A 19,496-nucleotide genomic window follows, 5' to 3' on the forward strand; every position below is an offset into this window, starting at 1 on the left:
ACGAGCATGTTGTCGGTAACAATACGAGCATGTTGTCGGTAACAATACGAGCATGTTGTCGGTAACAATACGAGCATGTTGTAGGGGACAATACGAGCATGTTGTCGGTAACAATACGAGCATGTTGTCAGTGACAATACGAGCATGTTGTAGGTAACAGTACGAGCATGTTGTAGGTAACAATACGAGCATGTTGTCGGTAACAGTACAAGCATGTTGTCAGTGACAATACGAGCATGTTGTCGGTAACAATACGAGCATGTTGTCGGTAACAATACGAGCATGTTGTCGGTAACAATACGAGCATGTTGTCGGTAACAATACGAGCATGTTGTCGGTAACAATACGAGCATGTTGTCGGTAACAATACGAGCATGTTGTCGGTAACAATACGAGCATGTTGTCAGGTAACAATACGAGCATGTTGTAGGTAACAATACGAGCATGTTGTCGGTAACAATACGAGCATGTTGTAGGTGACAATACGAGCATGTTGTAGGTAACAATACGAGCATGTTGTAGGGACAATACGAGCATGTTGTAGGTAACAATACGAGCATGTTGTAGGGGACAATACGAGCATGTTGTAGGTAACAATACGAGCATGTTGTAGGTAACAATACGAGCATGTTGTAGGTAACAATACGAGCATGTTGTAGGTAACAATACGAGCATGTTGTAGGGGACAATACGAGCATGTTGTAGGTTAACGAGCATGTTGTAGGTAACAATACGAGCATGTTGTAGGGGACAATACGAGCATGTTGTCGGTAACAATACGAGCATGTTGTAGGTAACAATACGAGCATGTTGTAGGTAACAATACGAGCATGTTGTAGGGGACAATACGAGCATGTTGTCGGTAACAATACGAGCATGTTGCAGGGGACAATACGAGCATGTTGTCGGTAACAATACGAGCATGTTGTCAGTAACAATACGAGCATGTTGTAGGTAACAATACGAGCATGTTGTAGGTAACAATACGAGCATGTTGTCGGTAACAATACGAGCATGTTGTAGGTAACAATACGAGCATGTTGTAGGTAACAATACGAGCATGTTGTAGGTAACAATACGAGCATGTTGTAGGTAACAATACGAGCATGTTGTCAGTAACAATACGAGCATGTTGTAGGGGACAATACGAGCATGTTGTAGGTAACAATACGAGCATGTTGTAGGTAACAATACGAGCATGTTGTAGGTAACAATACGAGCATGTTGTCGGTAACAATACGAGCATGTTGTCAGGTAACAATACGAGCATGTTGTCGGTAACAATACGAGCATGTTGTCAGTAACAATACGAGCATGTTGTCGGTAACAATACGAGCATGTTGTAGGTGACAATACGAGCATGTTGTAGGGGACAATACGCAGCATGTTGTCAGTAACAATACGAGCATGTTGTAGGGGACAATACGAGCATGTTGTAGGTAACAATACGAGCATGTTGTCGGTAACAATACGAGCATGTTGTCGGTAACAATACGAGCATGTTGTCGGTAACAATACGAGCATGTTGTCGGTAACAATACGAGCATGTTGTCGGTAACAATACGAGCATGTTGTCGGTAACAATACGAGCATGTTGTCAGTAACAATACGAGCATGTTGTAGGTAACAATACGAGCATGTTGTAGGTAACAATACGAGCATGTTGTAGGTAACAATACGAGCATGTTGTAGGTAACAATACGAGCATGTTGTCGGTAACAATACGAGCATGTTGTTAGGGGACAACGAGCACGAGCATGTTGTAGGTAACAATACGAGCATGTTGTAGGTAACAATACGAGCATGTTGGGACAATACGAGCAAGGGGACAATACGAGCATGTTGTAGGTGACAATACGAGCATGTTGTAGGGGACACGGGGACAATACGAGCATGTTAACAATACGAGCATGTTGTCGGTAACAATACGAGCATGTTGTCGGTAACAATACGAGCATGTTGTAGGTGACAATACGAGCATGTAACAATACGAGCATTCGGTAACAATACGAGCATGTTGTCGGTGACAATACGAGCATGTTAGGGGTCGAGCATGTTGTAGGTAACAATACGAGCATGTTGTCGGTAACAATACGAGCATGTTGTAGGTAACAATACGAGCATGTTGTAGGTAACAATACGAGCATGTTGTAGGTGACAATACGAGCATGTTGTAGGGGACAATACGAGCATGTTGTAGGTAACAATACGAGCATGTTGAGCATGGTAACAATACGAGCATGTTGTAGGTAACAATACGAGCATGTTGTCGGTAACAATACGAGCATGTTGTAGGTAACAATACGAGCATGTTGTAGGGGACAATACGAGCATGTTGTAGGTAACAATACGAGCATGTTGTAGGTAACAATACAATGCACGGCATGTTGTAGGGGACAATACGAGCATGTTGTCGGTAACAATACGAGCATGTTGTAGGGGACAATACGAGCATGTTGTCGGTAACAATACGAGCATGTTGTAGGTAACAATACGAGCATGTTGTAGGGGACAATACGAGCATGTTGTAGGGGACAATACGAGCATGTTGTAGGTAACAATACGAGCATGTTGTAGGTAACAATACGAGCATGTTGTAGGGGACAGCATACGAGCATGTTGTCGGTAACAATGTTGTAGGTAACAATACGAGCATGTTGTAGGTAACAATACGAGCATGTTGTAGGTAACACGAGCAAGCATGTTGTAGGGGACGAGCATGTTGTAGGTAACAATACGAGCATGTTGTAGGGACAATACGAGCATGTTGTAGGTAACAATACGAGCATGTTGCAGGGGACAATACGAGCATGTTGTCGGTAACAATACGAGCATGTTGTCCATGTTGTCGGTAACAATACGAGCATGTTGTTGTAGGTAACAATACGAGCATGTTGTAGGGGACAATACGAGCATGTTGTCGGTAACAATATGAGCAACAATGAGCATGTTGTAGGTAACAATACGAGCATGTTGTAGGGGACAATACGAGCATGTTGTAGGTTAGGGGACAATACGAGCATGTTGTCGGTAACAATACGAGCATGTTGTAGAGCATGTTACGAGCATGTTGGGACAATACGAGCATGTTGTCGGGGACAATACGAGCATGTTGTCGGTAACAATACGAGCATGTTGTCAGGTAACAATACGAGCATGTTGTCGGTAACAATACGAGCATGTTGTAGGTAACAATACGAGCATGTTGTAGGTAACAATACGAGCATGTTGTCGGTAACAATACGAGCATGTTGTAGGTAACAATACGAGCATGTTGTAGGTAACAATACGAGCATGTTGTAGGGGACAATACGAGCATGTAACAATACGAGCATGTTGTAGGTAACAATACGAGCATGTTGTAGGTAACAATACGAGCATGTTGTAGGTAACAATACGAGCATGTTGTAGGGGACAATACGAGCATGTTGTCGGTAACAATACGCATGCATGTTGTAGGTAACAATACGAGCATGTTGTCGGTAACAATACGAGCATGTTGTAGGTAACAATACGAGCATGTTGTAGGTACGAGCAATACACGAGCATGTTGTAGGTAACAATACGAGCATGTTGTAGGTAACAATACGAGCATGTTGTAGGTAACAATACGAGCATGTTGTCGGTAACAATACGAGCATGTTGTAGGTAACAATACGAGCATGTTGTAGGGGACAATACGAGCATGTTGTAGGTAACAATACGAGCATGTTGTAGGTAACAATACGAGCATGTTGTCGGTAACAATACGAGCATGTTGTAGGTAACAATGTTGTACGAGCATGTTGTAGGTAACAATACGAGCATGTTGTAGGTAACAATACGAGCATGTTGTAGGTAACAATACGAGCATGTTGAGCATGTTGTTGTACGAGCATGTTGTAGGGGACAATACGAGCATGTTGTAGGTAACAAGCATGTTGGGACAATACGAGCATGTTGTAGGTAACAATACGAGCATGTTGTAGGTAACAGCATACGAGCATGTTGTAGGTAACAATACGAGCATGTTGTAGGTAACAATACGAGCATGTTGTAGGTAACAATACGAGCATGTTTGTAACAATACGAGGTAACAATACGAGCATGTTGTAGGTAACAATACATGTTGAGCATGTTGTAGGTAACAATACGAGCATGTTGTAGGTAACAATACGAGCATGTTGTAGGTAACAATACGAGCATGTTGTAGGTAACAATACGAGCATGTTGTAGGTAACAATACGAGCATGTTGTAGGTAAGAATACGAGCATGTTGTAGGGGACAATACGAGCATGTTGTAGGTAACAATACGAGCATGTTGTAGGTAACAATACGAGCATGTTGTCGGTAACAATACGAGCATGTTGCATGTTGCATGTTGTAGGTAACAATACGAGCATGTTGTAGGTAACAATACGAGCATGTTGTAGGTAACAATACGAGCATGTTGTAGGGGACAATACGAGCATGTTGTCGGTAACAATACGAGCATGTTGTAGGTAACAATACGAGCATGTTGTAGGTAACAATACGAGCATGTTGTCGGTAACAATACGAGCATGTTGTCAGGACAATACGAGCAAGGTAACAATACGAGCATGTTGTAGGTAACAATACGCAGCATGTTGTAGGTAACAATACGCAGCATGTTGTAACAATACGAGTAACAATACGAGCATGTTGTAGGTAACAATACGAGCATGTTGTCAGGACAATACGAGCATGTTGTAGGTAACAATACGAGCATGTTGTAGGTAACAATACGAGCATGTTGTAGGAGCATGTTGTCGGTAACAAATAGCATGTTGTCGGAGCATGTTGTAGGTAACAATACGAGCATGTTGTAGGTAACAATACGAGAGCATGTTGTAGGTAACAATACGAGCATGTTGTCAGGGTAACAATACGAGCATGTTGTAGGGGACAATACGAGCATGTTGTAGGTAACAATACGAGCATGTTGTACGAGCAGGTAACAATACGAGCATGTTGTCATGGTAACAATACGAGCATGTTGTAGGTAACAATACGAGCATGTTGTAGGTAACAATACGAGCATGTTGTAGGTAACAATACGAGCATGTTGTTAGGTAACAATACGAGCATGTTGTCGGTAACAATACGAGCATGTTGTCGGTAACAAACGAGCATGTTGTAGGTAACAATACGAGCATGTTGTCGAGCATGTTAGGGGACAATACGAGCACGAGCATGTTGTCGGTAACAATACGAGCATGTTGTGTGACAATACGAGCATGTTGTAGGACAATACGAGCATGTTGTCGGTAACAATACGAGCATGTTGTAGGAGCATGTTGTAGGTAACAATACGAGCATGTTGTAGGTAACAATACGAGCATGTTGTCGGTAACAATACGAGCATGTTGTCGGTAACAATACGAGCATGTTGTCGGTGACAATACGAGCATGTTGTCGGTAACAATACGAGCATGTTGTCGGTAACAATACGAGCATGTTGTCGCATGTTAACAATACGAGCATGTTGTCGGTAACAATACGAGCATGTTGTAGGTAACAATACGAGCATGTTGTCGGTAACAATACGAGCATGTTGTCGGTGACAATACGAGCATGTTGTAGGTAACAATACGAGCATGTTGTCGGTGACAATACGAGCATGTTGTAGGTAACAATACGAGCATGTTGTCGGTAACAGTACGAGCATGTTGTCGGTAACAATACGAGCATGTTGTAGGTAACAGTACGAGCATGTTGTAGGTAACAATACGAGCATGTTGTCGGTAACAGTACGAGCATGTTGTCGGTGACAATACGAGCATGTTGTAGGTAACAATACGAGCATGTTGTAGGTAACAATACGAGCATGTTGTCGGTAACAATACGAGCATGTTGTCGGTGACAATACGAGCATGTTGTCGTTAACAGTACGAGCATGTTGTAGGTAACAATACGAGCATGTTGTCGGTAACAATACGAGCATGTTGTAGGTAACAATACGAGCATGTTGTCGGTGACAATACGAGCATGTTGTAGGTAACAATACGAGCATGTTGTAGGTAACAATACGAGCATGTTGTAGGTAACAATACGAGCATGTTGTAGGTAACAATACGAGCATGTTGTCGGTGACAATACGAGCATGTTGTAGGTAACAATACGAGCATGTTGTCGGTAACAATACGAGCATGTTGTCGGTGACAATACGAGCATGTTGTAGGTAACAATACGAGCATGTTGTCGGGACAATACGAGCATGTTGTAGGTAACAATACGAGGTGACAATACGAGCATGTTGTAGGTAACAATACGAGCATGTTGTAGGTAACAATACGAGCATGTTGTAGGTAACAATACGAGCATGTTGTAGGTAACAATACGAGCATGTTGTCGGTAACAATACGAGCATGTTGTCGGTAACAATACGAGCATGTTGTCGGTAACAATACGAGCATGTTTACGAGCATGTTGTGACAATACGAGCATGTTGTAGGTAACAATACGAGCATGTTGTAGGTAACAGTACGAGCATGTTGTAGGTAACAGTACGAGCATGTTGTAGGTAACAATACGAGCATGTTGTCGGTAACAATACGAGCATGTTGTCAGTAACAATACGAGCATGTTGTCAGTAACAGTACGAGCATGTTGTAGGTGACAATACGAGCATGTCGTCGGTGACAATACGAGCATGTTGTAGGTAACAGTACGAGCATGTTGTAGGTACGAGCATTTTGTCGGTAACAGTACAGGCATGTTGTAGGTACGAGCATGTTGTCGGTAACAGTACGAGCATGTTGTCGGTAACAATACGAGCATGTTGTCGGTAACAATACGAGCATGTTGTAGGTAACAATACGAGCATGTTGTCGGTAACAATACGAGCATGTTGTAGGTAACAATACGAGCATGTTGTAGGTAACAATACGAGCATGTTGTCGGTACGAGCATGTTGTAGGTAACAGGCATGTTGTGCATGTTGTAGGGGACAATACGAGCATGTTGTCGGTAACAATACGAGCATGTTGTCGGTAACAATACGAGCATGTTGTCGGTAACAATACGAGCATGTTGTAGGTAACAATACGAGCATGTTGTCGGTAACAATACGAGCATGTTGTCGGTAACAATACGAGCATGTTCAGTAACAATACGAGCATGTTGTCAGGGGACAATACGAGCATGTTGTCGGTAACAATACGAGCATGTTGTCGGTAACAATATGAGCATGTTGTCGGTAACAATACGAGCATGTTGTAGGTAACAATACGAGCATGTTGTCGGTAACAATACGAGCATGTTGTAGGTAACAATACGAGCATGTTGTAGGTAACAATACGAGCATGTTGTTGAGCATGTTGTAGGTAACAATACGAGCATGTTGTAGGTAACAATACGAGCATGTTGACAATACGAGGTAACAATACGAGCATGTTGTCGGTAACAATACGAGCATGTTGTCGGTAACAATACGAGCATGTTGTAGGTGACAATACGAGCATGTTGTAGGTGACATGTTGTAGGGGTAACGAGCATGTTGTACGAGCATGTTGTAGACAATACGAGCATGTTGTAGGTAACAATACGAGCATGTTGTAGGTAACAATACGAGCATGTTGTCGGTAACAATACGAGCATGTTGTAGGTAACAAGCACGAGCATGTTGTAGGTGACAATGTTGTACGAGCAGCATGTTGTAGGTGACAATACGAGCATGTTGTCGGTAACAGTACAAGCATGTTGTCAGTGACAATACGAGCATGTTGTAGGTAACAGTACGAGCATGTTGTAGGTAACAGTACGAGCATGTTGTAGGTAACAATACGAGCATGTTGTCGGTAACAATACGAGCATGTTGTCGGTAACAATATGAGCATGTTGTCAGTAACAATACGAGCATGTTGTCAGTAACAGTACGAGCATGTTGTAGGTGACAATACGAGCATGTCGTCGGTGACAATACGAGCATGTTGTAGGTAACAGTACGAGCATGTTTGTCGGTGACAATACGAGCATGTTGTAAACAATACGAGCATGTTGTCGGTAACAATACGAGCATGTTGTCGGTAACAATACGAGCATGTTGTAGGTAACAATACGACGAGCATGTTGTCGGTAACAATACGAGCATGTTGTAGGTGACAATACGAGCATGTTGTCATGTTGTAACAATACGAGCATGTTGTAGGTAACAATACGAGCATGTTGTAGGTAACAATACGAGCATGTTGTAGGTAACAATACGAGCATGTTGTCGGTAACAATACGAGCATGTTGTCGGTAACAATACGAGCATGTTGTAGGTGACAATACGAGCATGTTGTCGGTAACAATACGAGCATGTTGTAGGTAACAATACGAGCATGTTGTAGGTAACAATACGAGCATGTTGTTGTACGAGCATGTTGTAACAATACGAGCATGTTGTAGGTAACAATACGAGCATGTTGTAGGTAACAATACGAGCATGTTGTAGGTAACAATACGAGCATGTTGTCAGGTAGGGGACAATACGAGCATGTTGTAGGGACAATACGAGCATGTTGTAGGTAACAATACGAGCATGTTGTAGGTACGAGCATGTTGTCGGTAACAATACGAGCATGTTGTCGGTAACAATACGAGCATGTTGTAGGTAACAATACGAGCATGTTGTCGGTAACAATACGAGCATGTTGTCGGTGACAATACGAGCATGTTGTAGGTAACAGTACGAGCATGTTGTCGGTAACAGTACGAGCATGTTGTCGGTAACAGTACGAGCATGTTGTCGGTAACAATACGAGCATGTTGTCGGTAACAGTACGAGCATGTTTGTACGAGCATGGTAACAATACGAGCATGTTGTCGGTAACAATACGAGCATGTTGTAGGTAACAATACGAGCATGTTGTCGGTGTAACAATACGAGCATGTTGTAGGTAACAATACGAGCATGTTGTAGGTAACAATACGAGCATGTTGTAGGTAACAATACGAGCATGTTGTTGTCGCATGTGACAATACGAGCATGTTGTAGGTAACAATACGAGCATGTTGTCGGTAACAGTACAAGCATGTTGTCAGTAACAATACGAGCATGTTGTAGGTAACAGTACGAGCATGTTGTAGGTGACAATACGAGCATGTTGTAGGTAACAATACGAGCATGTTGTAGGTAACAATACGAGCATGTTGTAGGTAACAATACGAGCATGTTGTAGGTAACAATACGAGCATGTTGTCGGTAACAATACGAGCATGTTGTCGGTAACAATACGAGCATGTTGTCGGTAACAATACGAGCATGTTGTAGGTAACAATACAAGCATGTTGTCGGTAACAATACGAGCATGTTGTAGGTAACAATACGAGCATGTTGTAGGTAACAATACGAGCATGTTGTAGGTAACAATACGAGCATGTTGTAGGTAACAATACGAGCATGTTGTAGGTAACAATACGAGCATGTTGTCAGGTAACAATACGAGCATGTTGTCGGTAACAGTACGAGCATGTTGTAACAATACGAGCATGGTAACAATACGAGCATGTTGTAGGGGTAATAACACGAGCATGTTGTCGGTAACAATACGAGCACAAGGTAACAATACGAGCATGTTGTAGGTAACAGTACGAGCATGTTGTAGGTACGAGCATTTTGTCGGTAACAGTACAGGCATGTTGTAGGTACGAGCATGTTGTCGGTAACAGTACGAGCATGTTGTCGGTAACAATACGAGCATGTTGTCGGTAACAATACGAGCATGTTGTAGGTAACAATACGAGCATGTTGTCGGTAACAATACGAGCATGTTGTCGGTAACAATACGAGCATGTTGTCAGTAACAATACGAGCATGTTGTCGGTAACAATACGAGCATGTTGTCGGTAACAATACGAGCATGTTGTCAGTAACAATACGAGCATGTTGTCAGTAACAATACGAGCATGTTGTAGGTAACAATACGAGCATGTTGTCGGTAACAATACGAGCATGTTGTAGGTAACAATACGAGCATGTTGTCGGTAACAATACGAGCATGTTGTCGGTAACAATACGAGCATGTTGTCGGTGACAATACGAGCATGTTGTCAGTAACAATACGAGCATGTTGTCGGTAACAATACGAGCATGTTGTCGGTAACAATACGAGCATGTTGTCGGTAACAATACGAGCATGTTGTCGGTAACAATACGAGCATGTTGTCGGTAACAATACGAGCATGTTGTTGTCAGTAACAATAGCATGTTGTAGGAGCATGTTGTCAGGTAACAATACGAGCATGTTGTAGGTAACAATACGAGCATGTTGTCATGGTAACAATACGAGCATGTTGTCGGTGACAATACGAGCATGTTGTCGGTAACATACGAGCATGTTGTCGGTAACAATACGAGCATGTTGTCAGGTAACAATACGAGCATGTTGTACGAGCATGGTAGGGGACAATACGAGCATGTTGTCGGTAACAATACGAGCATGTTGTAGGGGACAATACGAGCATGTTGTAGGTAACAATACGAGCATGTTGTCGGTAACAATACGAGCATGTTGTAGGTGACAATACGAGCATGTTGTCGGTAACAATACGAGCATGTTTGTCGGTAACAATACGAGCATGTTGTCGGGACAAACGAGCATGTTGTAGGGGACGAGCATGTTGTCGGTAACAATACGAGCATGTTGTAGGTGACAATACGAGCATGTTGTCGGTAACAATACGAGCATGTTGTCGGTAACAATACGAGCATGTTGTCGGTAACAATACGAGCATGTTGTAGGTAACAATACGAGCATGTTGTAGGTAACAATACGAGCATGTTGTCGGTAACAATACGAGCATGTTGTCGGTAACAATACGAGCATGTTGTAGGTAACAATACGAGCATGTTGTCGGTAACAATACGAGCATGTTGTCGGTAACAATACGAGCATGTTGTCGGTAACAATACGAGCATGTTGTCGGTAACAATACGAGCATGTTGTCGGTGACAATACGAGCATGTTGTCGGTAACAATACGAGCATGTTGTCGGTAACAATACGAGCATGTTGTCGGTAACAATACGAGCATGTTGTCGGTAACAATACGAGCATGTTGTCGGTGACAATACGAGCATGTTGTCAGTAACAATACGAGCATGTTGTCAGTAACAATACGAGCATGTTGTCAGTAACAATACGAGCATGTTGTCAGTAACGGTAAGAGGCTGTTGTCCGTAAGTGCACGTCGTCGGTACGAGCATGTTGTAGGTAACATTAAGAGGAACAGAGGTTTAATCTCAGCCAGCCAGCCAACCAACCAGCCCAGCCAAGTCAACCAGCTAACCAACCAACCCAGCCAAAGTCAACCAGCTAACCAGTCAGTATGTAGCGTTGTAGCCTACCTGTGAGAATAGACTGGTCCACTCTTAGGGTGGTAGACTTAATGGAGGTGATCCTGATGTCAGCAGGGACCTTGTCACCAACTAGACAAAAACAGGTTAGAAGAGCAGACAGAGGTTTTTTTTTAAACTGTCATTTGATGAAAGTATTGGGTTAACATTCTACAGAGGGAGAAAGAAGAAGAGAGAGGGAGGAAGAGAGACCATGTCTACTGTTTGCTGATGATCTGGTGCTTCTGTCACCAACCAAGGAGGGCCTACAGCAGCACCTAGATCTTCTGCACAGATTCTCTCAGACCTGGGCACTGACAGTAAATAGCAGTAAGACACAAATAATAGTGTTTCAAAAAAAGGTCCAGTCGCCAGGACCACAAATACAAATTCCATCTAGTTATTGGATAGAATTTGTTGTCCTACAGCAGTGGTTCCCAAACATGCCAGCAGCATTACCACCCTGAATCCTACTGCTGGCTTGCTTCTGAACCTAAGCAGGGTTGGTCCTGGTTAGTCCCTGGATGGGAGACCAGATGCTGCTGGAAGTGGTGTTGGAGGGCCAGTATGAAGCACTCTTTTCTCTGCTCTAAAAAAAAATCCCTTTAACTATTTGCACATCGTTACAACACTGTATATAGAAATAATGACATTTGAAATGTCTTTATTCTTTTGTAACTTCTGTGAGTGTAATGTATACTGTAAATATGTATTATTGTATATTTCACTTTTGTTAATCATCTACTTCACTTGCTTTGGCAATGTTAACATATGTTTCACATGCCAATAAAGCCCTTAAACTGAATTTGAGACGAGAGAATAGGTGAGTGAAGAGAGACAAGGTGTGTGAGATTTTAAAATGAGGATCTTAGCCCTCTGTAGTGACCTGTGACGAGGTGTCATCACGAAGGAAATGAGAAGATGGAAGACTAGCTGTGAAACTGCCGGCAACCACCCACGTTCCCCAGGTGAACACTCAATTGCAACCTATCGAATCGCAGCATTAAAAAAAAAAAGCCTTTTGCAAAGTAACTTCAGCCAGTGAGCCCTGGCTTAGCCTTGCAAGTCAACAACATTCAGCCAACCGTATACCCCCCAAAAAATAAAAAATAAAATACTTCCATGCAACCCTGATAGAGTCACGATTGCCATCCCTATCAAATGGATTCCACACTCACGCACGGGCATCTGAGAAAGCACTCAGCTCCCTCATCACAGAGGGATGAACCCATAAACAAGCAGCTTGGATTAATACCTCTAATCAATTTCTCTCCTCTCTGGCTGTATATTAAAGTCATCTTTCATGACAGGGTTCAGGAGTCGTGGGCATGTGGCACTTTGAACCATGCTCCACTGTACACATTTGTCACAGCTTCACATTCAACAGTTTTGGGGCACGTTGGTGGGTCACACCAGGACAGTGATGCTGGAATTGCTTCATCCAAGCATTTTTTTTTTTTAAGTAAAAACTTCTAGAATATGAAGATATCATTACAGTAAGAGGTTTAACAAGTCATAAGATATGAAGCAGACATTCTCATAACTGAAAGCTATGATGCAACTGATGTTGACGACCACTAAACCAATCCGCTATTCTGTAATGGTTTGAAGTTGCATGGTTTACAGAGGTAAATACGTACATCAACACAGTTCTGTGCTACATGTTATCCAGATTGGTCAACCCTGTTCTCAGACATCAGCCTACATAATCCACTGCTATTCAGACGGGTCCAACCCGGTCCTCAGACATCAGCCTACATAATTCACTGCTATTCAGACGGGTCTAACCCTGTCCTCAGACATCAGCCTACATAATCCACTGCTATTCAGACGGGTCTAACCCTGTCCTCAGACATCAGCCTACATAATTCACTGCTATTCAGACGGGTCTAACCCGGTCCTCAGACATCAGCCTATTCATAATTCACTGCTACATAATTCAGCCTACGGTCTAACCCTGGTCTAATAATTCACCTATTCCTCAGTCCTCAAACATCAGCCTCACTGCATAATTCTAACTGCTATTCATAATTCACTGCTATTCAGGGTCTAACCCTGTTCTCAGACATCAGCCTACATAATTCACTGCTATTCAGACGGGTCTAACCCGGTCCTCAGACATCAGCCTACATAATTCACTGCTATTCAGACGGGTCTAACCCGGTCCTCAGACATCAGCCTACATAATTCACTGCTATTCAGACGGGTCTAACCCTGTCCTCAGACATCAGCCTACATAATTCACTGCTATTCAGACGGGTCTAACCCTGTTCTCAGACATCAGCCTACATAATTCACTGCTATTCAGACGGGTCTAACCCTGTTCTCAGACATCAGCCTACATAATTCACTGCTATTCAGACGGGTCTAACCCGGTCCTCAGACATCAGCCTACATAATTCACTGCTATTCAGACGGGTCTAACCCTGTTCTCAGACATCAGCCTACATAATTCACTGCTATTCAGACGGGTCCAACCCTGTCCTCAGACATCAGCCTACATAATTCACTGCTATTCAGACGGGTCTAACCCTGTCCTCAGACATCAGCCTACATAATTCACTGCTATTCAGACGGGTCTAACCCTGTCCTCAGACATCAGCCTACATAATTCACTGCTATTCAGACGGGTCCAACCCTGTCCTCAGACATCAGCCTACATAATTCACTGCTATTCAGACGGGTCTAACCCTGTCCTCAGATATCAGCCTAATCCACTGCTATTCACTAAAAACAAGGCTAGTAACAGAATGCACCAATTAGGCTTTTCAAGGTGATCCCTCATGAAAAGTCTGTCTTGTCTATTGCCTTATCTGGTGTTGCAGAATGATCATTATTACGCAAGGCGAACTGACAGTGATTAGCAATGTTCCATGACCTAGTGTGTGACCTAGTGTGTGTGGGAGCATTATTTGGCCTGCCCTCCAACTCTAATCAGGAAGTGAACCACTGACCAAACCTAAGGTATTGATTAAAAACCTTTCATCACATTCATTGGTAGAACTTTGGCAAACTGCTGATTTCAGAAAACCTCCTGTGCCCCCCCTCCCTATCATGGCATTTTCCTGCATTGCCCTTGGAGTTCTCATTTTCCTACTTTATCACGAGTACTCAATCTCTCACATTATATCTGACAATCCACTCCTCCTCTCTTCTGCAACAACCAGAAAGAGATGGAGCGAGGAAAGAAACAGAGGTGTATGTGTGGGAAATGCAAAAAAAGAGGCTTTTGAAACTCCCACTCCCAGCATTCTCTTCACCTACTGTAGCCCCTTCGCCTCCAACTCACCCATCACTCGTCTCCAATCACCTCCCACAGACTGAGTATCACTCGCTCCTCTCCCATCTAAATGCTAATACTAGGATCAGTAAGTTCTATTTGACAGTGAATACTTACCTTAACATAATGCAGCCTACGCCATTACTGAGTGCAAACTGTCAACTGTCTGGAGGGAACCTTTGGAGAATCATCCAGTAGTGTGTGCTTAACTTAACGCTCATCCCTGGCTGGAACTTAGTATCCATCAGACCAAACTCTAGTTGATGTGATGGTCTGATATTCATTCCTGGAACTTAGTATCCATCAGACCAAACTCTAGTTGATGTGATGGTCTGATATTCATTCCTGGAACTTAGTATCCATCAGACCAAACTCTAGTTGATGTGATGGTCTGATATTCATTCCTGGAACTTAGTATCTATCAGACCAAACTCTAGTTGATGTGATGGTCTGATATTCATTCCTGGAACTTAGTATCTATCAGACCAAACTCTAGTTGATGTGATGGTCTGATATTCATTCCTGGAACTTAGTATCTATCAGACCAAACTCTAGTTGATGTGATGGTCTGATATTCATTCCTGGAACTTAGTATCTATCAGACCAAACTAGTTGATGTGATGGTCTGATATTCATTCCTGGAACTTAGTATCCATCAGACCAAACACTGGTTGATGTGATTTGTGATGGTCTGAGATTGCTGATTTAATTTAATCATGCCACAGCAAGTACAACACTGACAGAGCTGCTTGTGCTCTTAAGGTCATACTACTGCTTGGTTCACAGTCCCAGTTCTCCTAGAGATAGACAGCAGACAAAATACACTACTGCATAGCTTCTTCAACTCTGATCTTATTACCACCTAAATCCATCTCTAGTTCCCTAACCGAGGAGGTTAGGCATTGGATATTCATGAGAATGGAACCCAAACATCATGTTTATTAGTGAACTGGTTACATGGCACCCATTCCTGTATGGGACGATCTTCACTCCTTTCCTGTTCCACTAGGAGGTCTTCCCAGGTTTCAATTTCTTCAGGCCGTCTAAGCCTGTATGTGTTCGTAGTTCCAACAACCCTGTCTGTCTCAAGTGTACAGACAGTTTCTATCTGTGAAGAAAACCATTTTAAAAAACAGGGAATGTTCCACACCCATAACCGTGGCGTAATGCTGGCACTGGGGACAATGTGAAACCAGCCAGGCAGGCAGCAGAGGGGAGGGTGGAAACTTGTGTAAATATACTGCATTGATGTTTTTTAGCTCTCCTCAAAAAGGCACTGTAGTGGAGAGTCCATTTCCATTCCTTTCAGATCGCTAGTTCCCATGGAAACAACTTGAACCGACACTAATCCAAAATACAGGAGAGAAAAGACTCTTGACACAAACAAAATGTTTTTGGAGAAGAAATGTAAGTAAGAAAATAAATCATAATAATTAAAAAGGAGTGTTTGCCTTGTCACCCATTCTGAACATGCTCTTAGACACTTTCTGAGAGAGAGAAAAAAAATGACTGCGGTTTTACCTACTGAGTGTTTACTAGTGTTAAATAGCACTAAGCAACCAGATTAAGTCACAGAGAGATATTCCTCTGCTCAGGCAATACTGTACATACAGAACAATATGCCAAGCTGGAAGCCTCTCTACCCAGTATCTGCTATGGTAGAAAATGACATCTTTCCTCTGTGGGCCACTCACATCCTGACAGACTTGCATCTTTCCTCTGTGGGCCACTCACATCCTGACAGACTTGCATCTTTCCTCTGTGGGCCACTCACATCCTGACAGACTTGCATCCTTCCTCTGTGGGCCACTCACATCCTGACAGACTTGCATCTTTCCTCTGTGGGCCACTCACATCCTGACAGACTTGCATCCTTCCTCTGTGGGCCACTCACATCCTGACAGACTTGCATCCTTCCTCTGTGGGCCACTCACATCCTGACAGACTTGCATCTTTCCTCTGTGGGCCACTCACATCCTGACAGACTTGCATCTTTCCTCTGTGGGCCACTCACATCCTGACAGACTTGCATCCTTCCTCTGTGGGCCACTCACATCCTGACAGACTTGCATCCTTCCTCTGTGGGCCACTCACATCCTGACAGACTTGCATCTTTCCTCTGTGGGCCACTCACATCCTGACAGACTTGCATCTTTCCTCTGTGGGCCACTCACATCCTGACAGACTTGCATCTTTCCTATGTGGGCCACTCACATCCTGACAGACTTGCATCTTTCCTATGTGGGCCACTCACATCCTGACAGACTTGCATCTTTCCTCTGTGGGCCACTCACATCCTGACAGACTTGCATCCTTCCTCTGTGGGCCACTCACATCCTGACAGACTTGCATCTTTCCTATGTGGGCCACTCACATCCTGACAGACTTGCATCCTTCCTCTGTCTGCGTGTCCTCTGTCTGTGTGCTCTGCCCTCCACTCAGCAGATACTAGGTGGGCTAGACTAACAAAACCCCATTCATTTATATAGAGCTGCTGACAGAGAGGAGTGATACTCGGACTCACCGTCCACAGAGGAGACCCTGATTACAGATGCGGGGGGGGGGTCACGTCCCATTTAATTTAAAAAGAAAACACTTCCCTCTCCACCTCAGCTCAAAGATGCCAGATCGCCATAGAGACAATAAAGAGGATTGGAGTGGCTAGATCTCATTGGTTCCTCATATAGAGTAGTGTCAGGCTGGGGTTGTATTATATGTCCCAGTTGAGTTCTTACTCTGATAATTAGAACCTAACGGACACTATGAAATCTTTAAACCAAGTTTATTCTTCACTAAAGGATCGAATAGCTGAACAGACTGGAAGACATGGTTACCATAGTGGTGGTATATGTACCCCACTTTGGGTGGAGTCTCCTCCTTCCCGCTAAATATTGTATCTGTATTGCTAGGCAGGAAACTAAGTGATAGGTGCAAAATAAAACGGTCCATTTTCCCTTAACGTGACCTGACCTCCACCCACTTCATCACTAATCCATGACTCTCTCCCCCCTCTCCCCCCAGGCCTGCCACATATGATAATTTTCCCTACACTCAGTACATTCCAAGCTTAATTGACCCCCACCCTATACCTTCCTCCTACAGATACCCATTAACTTCTGGTGTAGACCCTCAACCTTAACACTCAACAGGATACCTGATAGTGCTGCTTCTTCTCAGTGTTCTACGAGGTGCTGTTGAACCTCAAACATTTCTGTGCTTCAGTAGAGGTGGAGCTAGTCTGAGGATGGTTGCCATAGACACAGGCTGTTTGTCCCCCCCCCTCCCTGACTGGCAGTGTTGTTTTTGTTCAATCTTCCAATCAACTGAAACGGCTGCAACACTTAACAAAGAGCTGCAGTTAGTTTCAGAATGGGTGGCAAGGAATAAAAACTTCAAAAACTAAAAGCATTGTATTTGGGACAAATCATTCACTTTATATCGTAATAAAAAAAATGTGGCAATTGAGCAAGTTGAAGTGACTAAACTGCCTGGAGTAACCCTGGATTGTAAAACTGTCGTCATGGTCAAAACATATTGACGCAGTAGTAGCTAAGATGTGGAGAAGTCTGTCCATAATAAAGCTCTGCCTTCTTAACAACACTATCAACAAGGCAGGTCCTACAGGCCCTAGTTTCTACCTTCTTAACAACACTATCAACAAGGCAGGTCCTACAGGCCCTAGTTTTGTCACACCTAGACTACTGTTCATTTGTGGTAACAAGGTATCAACAAAGAGGGACCTTCTTAAAAACTATCAATTGGCAGAACAGGGCAGCACGCCTGGCTCATCAACAAGGCAGCACGCCTGGCTCAGACTACTGTTCATTTGTGGGCAGGTGCACGCCTGGCTCAGAACAGGGCAGCACGCCTGGCTCAGAACAGGGCAGCACGCCTGGCTCAGAACAGGGCAGCACGCCTGGCTCAGAACAGGGCAGCACGCCTGGCTCAGAATACCCAGCAGCAGTAACCAGGTGGTGAGACTGAGAGCAAGGGAAACGCTTTGGAAATTTAAAGTCCCCTAAATACAGGGACGACCGCAGCCACTTCTCTCACACACACACGTGGTCCTGGCTGGCACCTGTGGGCCCAGTGGAAAGGCTTTTACAGTTACACTTATACTTTTACAGTGCCTTCACAAGGTATTCATACCCCTCGACTTACGACTTATTCCACGTTTTGTTGTGTTACAGCCCAAATTCAAAATGTGTTACATTTCTCACCCATCTACACACTATACCCCATAATGACAAAGTGAAAACATGTTTTGAGAATTTGTTTTCACATTTATTGAAAATTAAATACAAAAATATCTAATTTACATAATTATTCACACTCGTGAGTCAATACTTTGTGTCTTTCCACAGCTGGATTGTGCAACATCTGCCCATCTTTTCAAAATGATGTTAAATTGGTTGTTGATCATTGCTAGACAACCATTTTCAGGTCTTGCCATAGATTTAAGTAGATTTAATTAAAAACTGTACCTCGGCGACTCAGGAACATTCCAAGTCTTCTTGGTAAGCAACTCCAGTGTAGATGTTGCCAAACGTTTTTAGTTATTGCCCTGTTGAAAGGTGAATTGGTCTCCCAGAGTCTGGTGGAAAGCAGACTGAACCAGGTTTTCCTCTATGAGTTTGCCTGTGCTTAGATCCATTCCATTTTTTTTTTGTCCTGAAAAACTCCCCTTGTCCTTAATGATTACAAGCATACCCATAACATGCAGTGTCCACTGGTTGAAAATATGAAGAGTGGTACTCAGTCATGTATTGGATTTGTCCCAAACATAACACTTTCGATTCAGGACAAAAAGTGAATCGCTTTGCCAAATTCTCTGCAGTATTACTTTAGTGCCTTGTTGCCAACAGGATGCATGTTTTAGAATATTTTTGTTCTGTA

At 43.2% G+C, this 19,496-nt stretch overlaps 1 protein-coding gene across 2 annotated transcripts in view; it reads right to left on the reverse strand.

The window, feature by feature from the left end:
• Window positions 1-19,496, reverse strand: part of LOC118389758 (sarcoplasmic/endoplasmic reticulum calcium ATPase 1-like) — a 118,458-nt gene that overhangs the window by 63,566 nt on the left and 35,396 nt on the right. For both annotated transcript variants that reach the window (XM_052529366.1, XM_052529365.1), the window contains one exon: window positions 11,333-11,413. In XM_052529366.1, the coding sequence (XP_052385326.1) occupies window positions 11,333-11,413 (81 nt within the window). The remainder of the gene's footprint in view (window positions 1-11,332; window positions 11,414-19,496) is intronic.

The sequence above is a fragment of the Oncorhynchus keta genome, chromosome 11 (assembly GCF_023373465.1).
Source record: "Oncorhynchus keta strain PuntledgeMale-10-30-2019 chromosome 11, Oket_V2, whole genome shotgun sequence".
NCBI classification, from domain to species: Eukaryota; Metazoa; Chordata; class Actinopteri; order Salmoniformes; family Salmonidae; genus Oncorhynchus; species Oncorhynchus keta.